At 38.7% G+C, this 14455-nt stretch overlaps 1 protein-coding gene across 4 annotated transcripts in view; it reads right to left on the reverse strand.

Moving 5' to 3' along the window:
• Positions 1 to 14455, reverse strand: part of CCDC171 (coiled-coil domain containing 171) — a 156706-nt gene that overhangs the window by 84565 nt on the left and 57686 nt on the right. For 3 of the 4 annotated variants that reach the window (XM_014873186.2, XM_014873104.2, XM_088155898.1), the window contains exons 13-16: positions 14242 to 14442; positions 12150 to 12317; positions 10137 to 10325; positions 304 to 808 (exon numbers count right to left, since the gene is read on the reverse strand). In XM_014873186.2, the coding sequence (XP_014728672.1) occupies positions 304 to 808; positions 10137 to 10325; positions 12150 to 12317; positions 14242 to 14442 (1063 nt within the window). The remainder of the gene's footprint in view (positions 1 to 303; positions 809 to 10136; positions 10326 to 12149; positions 12318 to 14241; positions 14443 to 14455) is intronic. The other variant, XM_088155897.1, reaches the window with a different exon arrangement.

Genomic DNA, 14455 nt, shown 5'->3' on the forward strand with positions numbered 1-14455 from the left:
GCAGTAGCATCTAGTTCTGAAATCTACAATGCAAATATTGAGGATATCAAACAATGGGAGCTCACGTGTGTAGTTGCAACTTTATTGGCATGGCTAAAACAGATTAAGCATTTCCTTTTATAGGAAATTACATTTATCAAGTTATCTAAAAATTACAAATTCAGAAATTTGTCAAAATTTGTCATTTGTCAAAATGTCATTAAATTTGTATTCACACACTATTATAAATAATATTATTATATATTATTCACTAACTATGTCATTTGACACAACACTTATCAAAGAAGAAAAAAATTAGCTTACTTGACAGATTACGCTTGCCTTTGGATTCTCCTACACAAACTGGAATTCCAATGCCTTCTTTTAAGCCATTTGTCCAGGTGAAGAGGGAACTAGAAGACTGTGCTAAAACTTTCAGTCTCTTGGCTGCTAAAACTGCAATTACAGCTCTTCGGAATACATAAATCAGGCTCTGGGATCTTCTTTTCTTTAGTTTTGCTTCATCTTGACTGTTTTCCTTGTCATCAGAGAGAGCATGAACTAGGGTCCTAATCTTCTGGTTCACTAATTCATAAATGTTCACCTGATCCTGAAGAAGGTCTCTTTGGGAAGACATAGCACACAATCGGCCATACAGAGGATACAGGGCACCTGCCAATAGTGCACAGGCTGCCAGGAGTGAGGAGTGCTCCTTCTGAAACTGTGTTAACATCTTTTTCACGGAGATGCTTTCCAGAGCCAATTTCTCTTGACTTTTTTCAAGGACAAAAATTTTTTCCTTATTTTTCTCTGCTGTTTCTTGGTATTCCTGGGATAAGAGGGGGAAAAAAACAAACAAAAAACCCCAGAAGAAATATTAACAAGCTTTTTACTTAACAAAATCATTTTTACCTAGACAAAAATAAAATCATTTCTTTTCCTTCACATTCAAGTAACACACTAAAGGAACAAATATAATTACTAATGATGATGAAAGTATCTCTCCTAATAAAGAGTTAAACCAGATATATGAAAACAAACAGCATTAGTAAAGTTTGCACAGTCTTTAGCTACAAAGGGATTCCTGATGATAATCCTTAGTACTCCAATAGCCTGCACCTGGTTGTCCACAATTCTATGAGTTGACTTAAGAGTAAGCAATTACATGCTCCAATTTCAGAAAGAACATCATTCTACAAAGCAGAAATAAAGTTAGTATAAGGGAGAGGAAAAAAATAAAGAAGGCTCTGGAACATAAACATAGACAGATTGGCAGCAGCTGGAAAAGGGGAAGTAAAGGTGATCTCTTAATTACTTTGTAATCAACCCCCTACTTATATATTCACAGATTAATTAGGTCTCATACAGAACTGAGTTTTCAAAAGAACAGGGTAATATAGATATTTTTATTTTGCCCCGTGCCATTACAGATCTATTTAACTTGCAGAGCATTTTTTTTCTCTAAATGTCCTAAAATAGAGAAAGAGGGAGATTTAAAATAGCAAACTCGTATAGAGAAATGAGGATGGTAACAAATCAGGAAATGCCAGGACTACAGTGAGAGGATGCAGTACTGGAATAAAGACACTGCGCTGGAAGCTCTAAGTGACCTCAGAGACTTAAACTGGGTTCTTGATGCATGAGAGCCTGCTGTGATTGAAACAGTGATTATATTTAAACAGGCTCCACTGGTATAGGGAAATAATAAATTTTAGGCACTGTTGACAAAGAACGTATAAGCTCAAGTTAAATGCTAATGCTTCAGCTACAATATATGGTCACAAAAAGGCAATCATGGATGGAATTACGCCCATATGACGAAGAAAACTGAAGATTGTGCTAAGTTTCAGATACCTCTCTTAGAGCTATAGACAATTTTGTTGAACATGGAGTGACATTATTCCTGTTAGCAGTGGTCTAAAAAGAAGCAAAATGTTATCACGCAGCCATATTCTCCTGTGTTCTATTTGGTACAGGTCCCAAACAAATGGTGAGCAGGGCACCCTAGTTTCTTTTCCCTCCTCCATTCTGCACAAAAAGGAAAAAAGAATATACACAGCTATCCCTAGAATGAAAATAGAAGATTCTTCCATGCATAGAGATGTACTCTAGTCAATTCAAAATGTCTTTGACCAAATAAATATTTTATACTTTTTTAGGAAGGGAAAGAATTTGTAACGCTATTAAAATACTTCAAGTAATACAAAAATAGAGTAGGCCACTAAAAGATTTAATTTCAAAATGCAATTTACAGGCCACATATGTCACTTTACTATGCTGAAATAAAGTATGAACATGGACAATACTTTCAATGCTACTGCATTATTTACAGTGTTTTATTTTTATAGATAAAAACCCTGATAGCATGACTGGAAGGAACCGAAAAGGTAAGCCAAATTTAGAAAACAACCAATGGTTTCTGGCCATCACAGGTGAAAGGCCAATATCTATGTAAACAAACTGTGATCCCTACAGGGCTGTTGGACAGCAATACCAACATTCAGTGCTCTTGCTAATTAAAGTGGGGTTTTTATGCTTTTTGTGATATGGTAATAGGCAAAGGTAAATAAGATAACCTCTGGAAATTTAAGTTTTGCAAGAAACTAGACCTTTCTTTTACTGGCTAATAATTTCTTTTGCTATATCAGACACTGTTTCTGGAGTTTTCTTTAAAGCTTAAAAGCACAGTTCTTGAAAGAAACATGGACTTTTCTTCCTAAACCTTGGCAAGCTAGTTTCCTTTGGTGTTTGAGCTCTGAGGGGCACCTCACTGGGTTGCAGAGCTTCATCAATTCCAAGAACCCTTAACAAAAAAGCAGGTGCTACTAGCAAAACTATTCTTTCCTACTTCTTACAACACCCTTACCCTTTATTCTGGCATGGAAACAGAACTGAAAACTAGAAATATAATGACACAGAGACTTCATAGGTTTTTCTTTTGGAGCTCTGAGCATAGATAGCAGTAGAAGGGGCATGTACTAAAATTGCCCCCAGGGAGGGCAAGCAAGCAGGAATGAGATGAACAGAGAGGGCAAACAGGGCACGACCCATGAGCCATGGCACCATGACACAGGCAGGGCAAGCAGGAAGGGCACCAAGGCACTTAAGCCCTTAGCTCAGTTGGTGATCTTCACTCTCAGTGATAGAGCTCAGGTGTGGTGTTTGTTTGGACAAAAGTTACTTCCTCTGTGCACACCAGAAAGGATGGGGCAGCACAAATGGAGTGCCCATGAAACCATGCAAGAGTCCAGGTCTCAGGCTGCAGGAAATGATGGAGCCTGGCGCTGCTCTCAGGGCAGCAGAGACAACAGCTATGTGAGTTGTGATCAGATGGATGACTTACAAAGCCTGAGGACTAAGAAGTATTAGGGAGTCTGAGTAGTGGAGTCTCAGTCTCAGTAGACTGAGTAGATTCGCTGTGGTGAATCCCCTTTCAAACTACTTCACTTTCCCGGGTGTCCTTATACAATAGTTATGGGGCCCTGAAATCTCAGAATCAGGAAAATGAGAACATGGATGAAAGTCCACCTAGACTGAACCAATTGCCTAGGACAGGGCAGCCTACCCTACATCATGACCTTCTCAATTAAGAAAAAAAAGAACAGCAGTAGTAACTGGTGATCCCTTTTTAGAGAAATGGAGAACCCAATATGCTGACCAAAATTAACCTATACAGAAATATGTTGCCTCCACGCAGACCAGATAAGAGAAACCACAAAGAAACTTCCCAGTGGTACAGCCAACTGATCACTACCCATTACCTGTTTACCAGGTGAGTAGCAACAAAGTCCCAATAAAAAGGCTGTGAATGTCAAGAGAGACCCCAGGGCCTTGCCAAGGGCAAGCTGTGCTCTCTTCTGTCCTTCCAGTTGCAGGGAATGATGGGGCAAAACCCAGGAAAATCCCACAGAGGAACATAAGGCTTCAAGGGTGGTGTTACTATCAAAATTTGTGGGATTGTCATCATGGGTCAGTTTATATGACACTGAGTTTGCTGATAACAAATGAGATCCTCCTGCCTCAAAGAGAGAAAAGGATCATAGGTAGGTTTCACTGAAGAGCTTTAAGCTATATTTAAAGGGGGACAGGGACAGGGCCAGGCTCAACAGAGAAAAGGTATGGGAAGGGGAAAATTACAGTGACCACCCAAGCAGCAAAAATAGGCTTAAGAGGGGATGCCTCCAGAGTGTACAAGCATCCAAAGACATAACCAGAAGACAGACTATGCACTCACACTGGGATATCAGCACAATCAAATACTTCCATGAAGTGCGTGTACACCAGTGCACACAGAATGGGGAACAAACAGCAGGAACTAGAGATCTGTGTGCAGTCAAAGGACTCTGACCTTACTAACTAGAGATGTGGTGGGAGAGATCATATGACTGGAATGCTGTAATAAGGGAAAGGCTATTTAGGAAGAAGGTGAGGTGGTGGAGTTACCCTCTCTTGAGGCAACACCTGGATTGTATAGATCTCTCTCTTGGGGTGGATGACGAGTGAGTCAAGAGCTTATGGGTCAGAATAGAAAGGCAGACCAGCAGGGGTGGCACTTATGGGTGTTTGCTACAGGCTACCTGAACAGCAGGAGAAGGTGGATGACATCTTCTACAGGCAGCACAAAGCAGCCTCAGAGTCACAGACACTGGCTCTTGTGCGGGACTTTAACTACCCTGACATCTGCTGCAGAACCAGTACCATGAAACACAGCCCAGGAGGTTCTTGAGAAGCAGTGATGCCAACTTGCTGTCACAGGTAGTGGAGGATCCCACAAGGAATATTGCGCTGCTTGACCTCACACTAACAGGGAAGGCCTTGTTGAGGATGTGAAGGCTCGAGGCTTCAGCATCAAGGGAAGAAGAAGCAGAGCAGTAAGTAAAATGGCAACCATGGACTTCAGGAGAGCTAATTTTAGCCTCTTTGGGGATCTTCTTGGAAGAATTCCACAGGAAGAGCCCCTGCAGGGAAGAGGGGTGCAAGAGAGTTGGCTGATATTCAAGGATAAGTTCCTCCAGGCTCAAGAACACGTACCAAAGTGCAAAAAGTCAGGCAAAGAGGGTAACAGACTCGCATGATCAAATGAACTGTCATTACACAGGCAGGAAATACACAGGAGATGGAAACAGGGCCAGGCCACTTGGAATGAAGATAGAGGTCAGAGTAAGTAGAAATGAGACAATGAAAGTCAAGGTGCATCTGGAATTAAATGTGGACAGGCATGTCAAGGACAACAAGGGAGGTGATCTTGCCCCTCTACTCAGCCTTAGTGAGGTTACATCTGAGGCTTTCTCCAGTTCTGGGCTCCTCGTTACAAGAGAGACATGGAGGTCATGGCACAGGTCCAACAGAAGGTGACAAAGGGACTGGAGCATATTTCTTACAATAGAATGAGGGAGCTGGGCCTGTTCAGCCTCAGAAAGAAATGACTGAGAGGGGACCTCATATATATTATCTCCCACAACATCCTTGTAGGTAAGCTCAGGAAATGTGGGTTAGATGAATGGACTCTGGGGTGAATCAAGAAATGACAACTGCAGAGCTTAGTGGGTTGCGATCAGTGGACCAGAATCCAGCTGCAGCCCTGCAGTCAGTGATACTCCCAAGGGTTGAATCTCATTGAATTTGTTTATCAATGACCTAGAGGAAGAGATCGAATGCACCTTCAGCAAGTTTGCTAATGACTCTAAACTGGGAGCAGTGGCTGATCCAGAAGGCTCTGCTGCCATTCCATGGGACCTGGATCAGCTGGAGGGTTGGGCAGAGAGAAACCCAATGAGGCTCAACAAGGACAAGTGCTGGGTCCTGCACCTGGGGAGGAGCGGCCCCAAGTGCCAGCACAGGCTGGGGCTGACCTCCTGCAGAGCAGCTCTGTGGAGAAGGACCTGGGGCTCCTGCTGGATCATGAGTTCTCTGTGAGCTGTCAGTGCCCCTGTGGCCAGGAGGGCCAGCAGTGTCCTGGGGTGCACTGGGAAGAGTGTGGCCAGCAGGTGCAGGGAGGTGATCCTGCCCCTCTACTCAGCCCTAGTGAGGCCACACCTGGAGTGCTGTGTCCAGTTCTGGGCTCCTCAGCACAAGAGAGACAAGGAGCTACTGGAGAGGGTCCAGTGGAGAGCCACAAGGATGATCAGGGGTCTGGAGCTTCTCTTTTATGAGAAGAGACTGTGGCAGCTGGATCTGTTTGGTCTGGAGAAGACTGAGAGGGGATCTCATCAATACACAGAAATATCTCAAAGGTGGGTGTCAGCAGGATGGTGCCAGACTCTTTTCAGTGGTGGCCAGCACTGATGTTGGATGAGGAGCAATGGCCAAAAACTAAAGCACATTAAGTTCTACCTCAACATGAGGAAAAACTTCCTTACACTGAGGGTGGCAGAGCACTGGAAAAGGCTACCCCAGGGAGATCATGGAGTCTCCCTCTCTGGAGACATTCATAAACTTTGATGCATTCCTGTGTAACCCTCCCTAGGTGACTTTGCCTTGGCAGGAGGGGTTAGACTAGATGATCTCCAGAGGTCCCTTCCAAACCTAACAATTCTATGATTCTGTGATTCTCATCAGTGTCTCCAAGTATCTAAAGGGTGTCTGTGAATGGATCCAAGTGGATGGACAACAGGAAATGGGCATAAACTGACACACAGGAAGTTCCACCTGAAAAAAAGAAGGAACTTCTTTTCTGTGCAGTGACCAAGTACTGGCACAGATTGGCCAAGAGGTTCTAGAGGGTCCCTCACTGGGGACATTTAAGAACAATCTGGACATAATTCTGTGCAAGGTTCCCTAGGATGACCCCCTTGAGCAGGGAGGTTGGACCAGATGACCCACTGTGGCCCCTTCCACCCCAACCCATTCTGTGATTCTGTGAGTCAGTGATTCCTGTAGTTCAGCTGTTTTATTTTTCCAAATATATATATATATACACACACATATATATATACAGCTATACCTATAACCAACATCAACAGTTCTGTCCTCTCTTTGCTGTGTTTTAAGTACATGGACCAGATATGCCCACCAAGGGCACCTGGTAGGTCAGGACCAGTACAGTTACAAACACTTTTCTTCCTCTCTTTGCACTGATTGTAGTGACTTTCCATGTAATTGCCATATATCCCATCCTCTATCTAATTCACCTGCCCTGCTGTAAAAGGCCTCCAACCAAGAAAAAAAAAACCCAACACCTTTTCTTTCTCCCCGGGGGACTTTTTCCTATTCCTATTTATTTTTTCTGTTGAAATTGATATTTCAAAAGTAGTTACAGTATTTTTTCTCTCCCAATATGTTTTTGCATATCAGAACAAAACCCTTCTATTTTAAGCAGTTGCCACAAAAAAATGGGGACAAATTAATAAATGTTTATATAATAAACAAACAACAACTGTTAGCTAGAATTCAGAAGACATTTCCTATGAGACTATAAATAATAAATAATTTGTGTAAGGGAAAGGAACAGGCATAGTAACATTTTCAAAATGGCACACTATCAAATCAAGAGGACTGGACTCGTGCTGCAAAAGGCAAAGAAAAAGGATATGCATTTTAAGCTCCAATGATTCTCCAAACATGGAGACCACAGACAGAGTGGTATATACAGAGTGCCTTGTTCATTGCTGATCCGTGATAAGGCTACTCTGGGAATTTCTGTCCTATAGAAAAACAGTAAAACTGCTTTCTGATTACACATCCATCTGACCTACTGTGGAACCAGGGACTCTGAACAGTACTGGCTGGGGACAGAAGCAGTAGAAGGTATCACTGCCACAAAAAACTTCCAGATTTTGCAGCCTTTTAATTTATAAGGAGACCATTCTGAAAAGCTCTGACTCTCTACTGCAGTTCTAATAAACCAAAATAATAATTTTCAAGATATATTGCTTATACTGCTGTGTAGTTAGAGCTCTCTGTTAACTCTTGAGAGTGTGAATTGACACTTCATGGTTTGCTTTCACACACACGTCAACAATTTGAAAAACTAAAGAAATCTCAGCACATGACCTCTGAGGAGAAAATACTAGAAGTAGTCATGGAACACTGGTTGAAAACAAAGTTACAAATAAAAGGAGGCATCCTATGATGTACCATTAGGTTGGTGCAGGACAGCAAAAATCACCCATCCTCCCTTTTCAGATTGGAACTAAACCCTACAAGGGGTTATTTCACTAAAGTGCTTGCAATTAACACTCAGATCTTTGGATGGAAAATGTAGCAAATTGCTACAGTTTCCTTGCAGTGCTAGAATGTCCTAGAGTGAGGAGACCCTCAGATGTACAATGAAATACTGGCAAATTATATTCCACTTGCACTGATTATATGCTTCCTATAAAATTTAATGAATAAAGCTTGCTAAAATAATTAAATTTAAATATTGCATTCTGCATCTTTATGTAATCACTGGCAGTCGGTAAATCTTAAAGATCCTTTGAAGACGTTCTGTAACTTGTGGCACATTTTTCCCTGTTTCCTTTGGAAATAAGGCTATGATATTAGTCTGTCTGCACACCTCTGATCAAACAAAGCACTGATCTTGCAGACAAATATGGATGGCTAACTTGCTCAGAATGCAATAGGTAAAATACAGTCAAGCCAGGAAAAATGGGCAACCAGAACTAGGACAGCCCTAACAGTAGACATTTATGGACCCTATGGATGCAAGGAAAGGAAAGGCTTAATTTAGTATTTGCAAATTGAAAGTCAGTCACAAATTAGAAATCAAGAAGAAATTAGACTGTCTTTTTGGCAGTTTGACATTGTATGGTAAGGAAAACAAACTGGAACATGAGATGGAAAAGAGATCATTGAATCATCTAAGTGTACACAGACATTGCACTACCTAGATTACAAAACTACCAGCTTGCACTCCAATATTACATAACCCGTGTTAGAAATATGCCCAGATGTTTCTAAGGGAAATACTTTCCTTTTAGTGATTCATTAACCCTGCATAGCAAGCTGATAGGTGAAGTTTTTTCCAAAAGACATGCCTAATATGCACTCCACATTTTCAGTACATGTTTTGTATCTTGTCTATACAATTCAGCTGCAGAGACTGGGAAGTTCAGCATCATCCCAAAGAATGTTGCAGTACTGCAAAGCACCTTTTTTTCACAAAACACTAGAGTTTTCAATGCCATGACCCATCATCCATAGGAGGAAGAAATCTAAATTGTGTAACTCCACTTCTTCTTTAGGAAGGAAATATAATTTTTTAAAAAAAGTTTCCTTATTCCACTGTTCTTTTTGTTGGCAAATGAAAGCCGTAAGCTGAAACTACACGATGTTGGGAAAATTTAATATAAATCTGGATGCCACTTATTTCACTCATGGTGATGTTTTTAGCCTTGTCAATATCCAATGTGAAATGTAAATATCAAGCAAAAAAAATCTAAAAATTTACTACTCAATCCTAAGAACTCACCATAATTGCTCTGTAAAAAGAATACTTCATAAATGTATTTTTCAGCACACAAAGACTTCCAAGACTAAAATCTGAGTCAAATATAGCTTTCTTCAGATGCAGTAAGTTGCAAGTGGCAGTCACAAGTAACAAGGCATACCTTATTTCCACAATTTCACAACACTTTTAATTGAAACACATGTAAACAAGTGTTATTGAAAAGATGGTGAATGGTGGTTGTAGAATAATAGTGAACATTTTAATTGCAAATAACTTATCTAACAATCAGTGCCAACAGTTTTACACTTTTGACCCACTGCTCACCGTATCATCTGTGTATCAGCATCCTCTAATACCGTTGAAATCTACCACTGCTAATTGGTTTTTAGGGTCAGAATGTATATACCTAAATTTATCCCCAAATGACACCATTTTACTGTAACTCTATACAGTCTTTGTAAAGCATGTCACTGAAAAAAAATCACTGCTGCACCATATAATTCTTAAACCAAACAAATTCAATCTTACAGCCTTAGCATTCTCAAAAAAAAAAAAAAAATCAGTTGCAAATGAAAGCAAAATTAGGCAATTCACTTCTAGAATATTTTAACAAAGACATTTATTTCTTATTCTAAATTAATACCAGCATGGAATTTGCAGTGTTTTTTTAATTTTAAACAACCTTAAACTGGATAGGGGTTCAAACTACTGAAATAATCCATTAAATATTTACAAGAAAAAAAATCAGAAGTTCATAGCACCATACCTGTGCCCTTGCATGAACTTCCCCAAGGAGACCTGAGTACTGCTGTTCCAGATACTTTTTTTCATTCTGCCAACAGCTTGCCTGTGCTTTCATCTGTTCAGCCATTTTGTTAAAAGCATCTTCCTGGCTCTGCTGAAGCTCCTTCATAGTATTGGACTTGTTTTTACAAACATATTCCAGGTGAGATACCTGTGTGACAAGCATTTAAAAAGAAAATCTTTTACTTCTCTAAACACCTTTTTACTTTATCATGCACATCAATTTAACCACAAGCAACCCCAGTATGAAATCTAAACTGTACTTTCTTCAATATATTCATTAAACCAAGTAAAAGCCCTTCATGACAGATTATTTGCTTGAGTGTGCAACAAAATGAATAAAAAATTGGATTTGGTTTTGCCATTGTTGTACCATACTGCAGATATTTGTTGCTCTCTTTGTTGAAAAACTGAACTGGACACTTCAATATATCTTTTTTTTTGTACACAAGTACATTAAATCTTGTGTTGCTAAGTACCAATCTGAATATACCAGTCCCTTAGAAGTTTGCAAGAATTAATTTAATTTTTGTTTTAGTGGAAACCCAAAACATTCCAGATATTATTAAGCATTGAAAGAATTTCAGGACATTTTAGTATACAGAAGTTGTTTTCAATAAGCACAAATGGATTCACTCTGTGGATAACTTTGGATAACTCCCATGCAAACTAAATGGAGGAATGAATCAAGGTAACAATAATCTTAAAATATACCTTATTACTAGAAAGTATCAGCAATTTTCAAATACATCACAAAAAAATGCAAGAGAAAAAATTTGTTTGAAAGAAAGGGGGTACAACACAAGTGACATACTGTTCAAAATCCCTGAAAAGCTGCTAAGTACATGAAAAGAGCCCTAGAGACCTCACAGTCAATATCAATAACCATACTAAATTAAAAAGCAAGAAACAATATGACAAAACATCCCCAAACACTGCCAATAATGTTCACTCCCTTCTCTTCCACTCCCTTTCCTCCTTTATTTTGAAAGTAAAATAGAAAAGTACATCAAATATTCATAATCCAGATTTTATCCTACCCCTTTAGTAAGGGTAGGTCCAACTGGCTGATGGGGTATTTATTAAATGATGGGCAGAGTTAAAAAAATTCACTGTAACCAACCCTGCATCTTACTCAGCCCAGAATAGTGGTCACTCCTGCAGATGAGAAATGTCAAACAAAGATTTTCCCTTATTATGTCTCAAAAAATGTCAGACAAGTTACAGAGTTGCTGTACTAGTCTTAGGACTGACCTGATCAATGGGGCCAGAAAATGAACTGAAATTGTAAAGACTGTCATATGTTAGTCTGTGGAGTCGTTTTAATTTATTTAAAAGGAGGTCTTTTCTTTCCAAAAAATGCTGAGGTTTCTGGAGAGAAAGTCCACATAAGCTTACTTACATCCTGAAAAGTATAGCTCTTCCCTACAGCAAATATTGACATATTTTATAAAAACAGGTATTTTCCATCTGTGTTTTTTAATATAATTCTATAATCTATGAGTTACAATTACATGAAAAAAATACACTGTCATTCTTTCAAACAGTACCTTTGAATAATAAACATATAATTTAACGATGATATTCCTTGAGTAAGTGCATTTTGTTTCAGTTTTATGGTAAAATAAAGACTTGCTTTATTAGTGTAAATGACTAAGTTCTTTGAATTGCTTCATCAGTAAGATTAATTTATTTTCTTTTAATTAGGTCCCTGTGGCTAATATTGGCTAGTACTATTAGCATGTCCTGCACTGAAAGTGGAGCTTTGAGACTTCATACAGACTTCAGTCACATTTACATGCCCACAGCAATGGCATCAAACTGAGTTGTAGACAAGCCATAATTAATGGTATTGAATTATTAACGTACAAATTCTTTTTGAAATAAGATGAATGTCAGTCCTTTTTAATGATACTACGATGTGGACAAATGTCACTGAATTTAATAGAGGTAGCTGGTGCCTAAGGACACTTACCTTCTCATTAGCCCTGTTGAGGTCTGAGATCAGGGCATCAACATTCTCCTGCAAGACTACACAAAGCTCAGGCCAAGAGAATCTATCTAGGATGCCTTCTGGTTGTTTTATAAGCACACAGCCTGCTATCAAATGCTGGTATAAGCTATGAAGAAAGGTTAGCTTCTCCTGAAACAAAAGCAAAATTACATGTTGTATCTGAACAGTGCTAGAATTGAAAGACGTGCGTCACATGGGCAGTAATATGAGCTACATGCAAGTGAAAAAAAGCCCAAAGAGCTCATTCTCAAACCTTTTTCAAAGTTCCACAATTGCTAATATTTGCAGTCATACATATTAAAGTGAATGTAAAAAACAGTTTTTACAAAATGTGTCTATTCAGACATGATCTATAAATAACTTTTATAAATACAGAACAGTCCGGCTGTCATCAAAACCACTATCTAAAGTGGTAGATACGGATAAAAAATCCCATGCTATTAATACATACAATTTATTTATTTACGGTAAAACTTTCAGTTATATTCAAACTGTACCCATTTGCAACAACTGCAGAGCATGCAGAAAATTCTCTGATTGGCTTGGCAGCACAACACACCATTTATACAACCATCACTCTAAAGTCTTTTTAAAATTGTTTTTGTATGGATTACATGTGAGACTAAATGGCCAGACAAAATAGGCTTACAGCTTCATCAGTTAAAATTCCACAAGCCATGCCTCATTCATTTACACTGATTTTAATCAGTAATACAATAATTTGATGCAAGTTATAAATAAACTTTAGCAACAATAGAATGCCATATAAATTCCAGCCTTAATGGTTGTAGTACATATATGCAACTTAACGATTTTGATTAAGGCAACAGTAGCAAGCTGTACCTCAAAAGTCACAAGAACAAAGTCTATAAACTATTGCAAAAGTTCCCATTGTTTTCCAGGGGCCTTGGTTGAGGTTTTACCTTAAGAAATTACGGATGGCTGAGATGGGAAACTAGGGTTTTTCTGAGCCCTTTCCATTACACTTAGGCACATTTTCTCACAATTATTTGGTATTTCAGGCAATTAAAAATAAATTTTAGTTAAAAATAAATAGTTTAGTTAAGTTTAATTTTGTTTCTAACATCTACAAATTCCCCAAGAAAAATCCAGTGTGCCATCATTATTACATTTTTGTTTGAGGTGTGATAAAACTAGGATGATAATTATCCATTTGGCATGAGAAACAGGATTCGAAGACCCCAAATCAATTCACACATGTTGAATGCAACCACAGGGTTGTAGACATGCTGACTTTACAATACAGCCAGACTTCTAGTTTCCTCCAGTTTAATCATTATCTGATGCGTGTAACAATTCCAGCTGCTTCATGTGGACCCTATTTAAATACCAGACTGTAAAAGAGGTGGAAAGAATGTTTCCTTTTTACTCAGTTGGCATCCATGTCCAAATTTGTGGAAGTAATGAGCTCAATATGCACAACAACTACAAGTTATCATTGCCATTGCTAGTACAGAACCACTTTATTGGGTGGAAAAAGCAACAAAATTAACATCTGTTAATACATGTAAGGAGAGAGATAATAGTTCTGAAATAAGACATTGTGGACCCATTCCCACATATAGCACACCACAATCCGCTAAGAGATAAAAAGTAAGAATTTCTAGGTTTTGTGGTATGTATGCAAAACTATCTCAATTCCATATTTGCTATCTATCAATTGCCATGTTGATCAGTAATTAACACATGATAATGACAGTATTATAGGTTTCAATTGCAAAACATTTCTGTTAACTTTTAATTTGAAAGAAAGAAATAATTGTTCGTCAGACATAGCTTTCAAAATAAATTCTGTTTTTCAAAAATTCAAAATACTGGAATGATTGAGCTGTTAGTTCTGATACAGAAGAAAGGAGAATCAATATGTCCTGAAATCCTGTAAATATTAAACACATATTTCAAAATACATATCTTAAAATCATATTTTAGGGATAAATCTGTTAAGACTAAGAGTAACCACCTGATGTATGTAAATGTATAAAGCTGAGATTAAATAAAGACTCTTTGACAGTCATCTTGTCTCTAGTAATACCTCCATATCCTTCTGGTAAGCCCTGGTAAGCTTCTGGATTTCATTTTCAGATTCTGTGGCACGTACTTGTTCTTTCTCCCAGCATTGCTGAACATCCTGTAGTTCAATTTTTAAAGTTTCTATTAAAGTCTCTCTGTCTGCACACTTAGCGTGCAGATGGTTTAACTCTTTATTGGCATCAGCCATGTTATCCTGAGCTTCCTGGAAAACAGAG

This window comes from Sturnus vulgaris, chromosome Z, assembly GCF_052056855.1.
Source record: "Sturnus vulgaris isolate bStuVul1 chromosome Z, bStuVul1.hap1, whole genome shotgun sequence".
Taxonomy (NCBI): Eukaryota; Metazoa; Chordata; class Aves; order Passeriformes; family Sturnidae; genus Sturnus; species Sturnus vulgaris.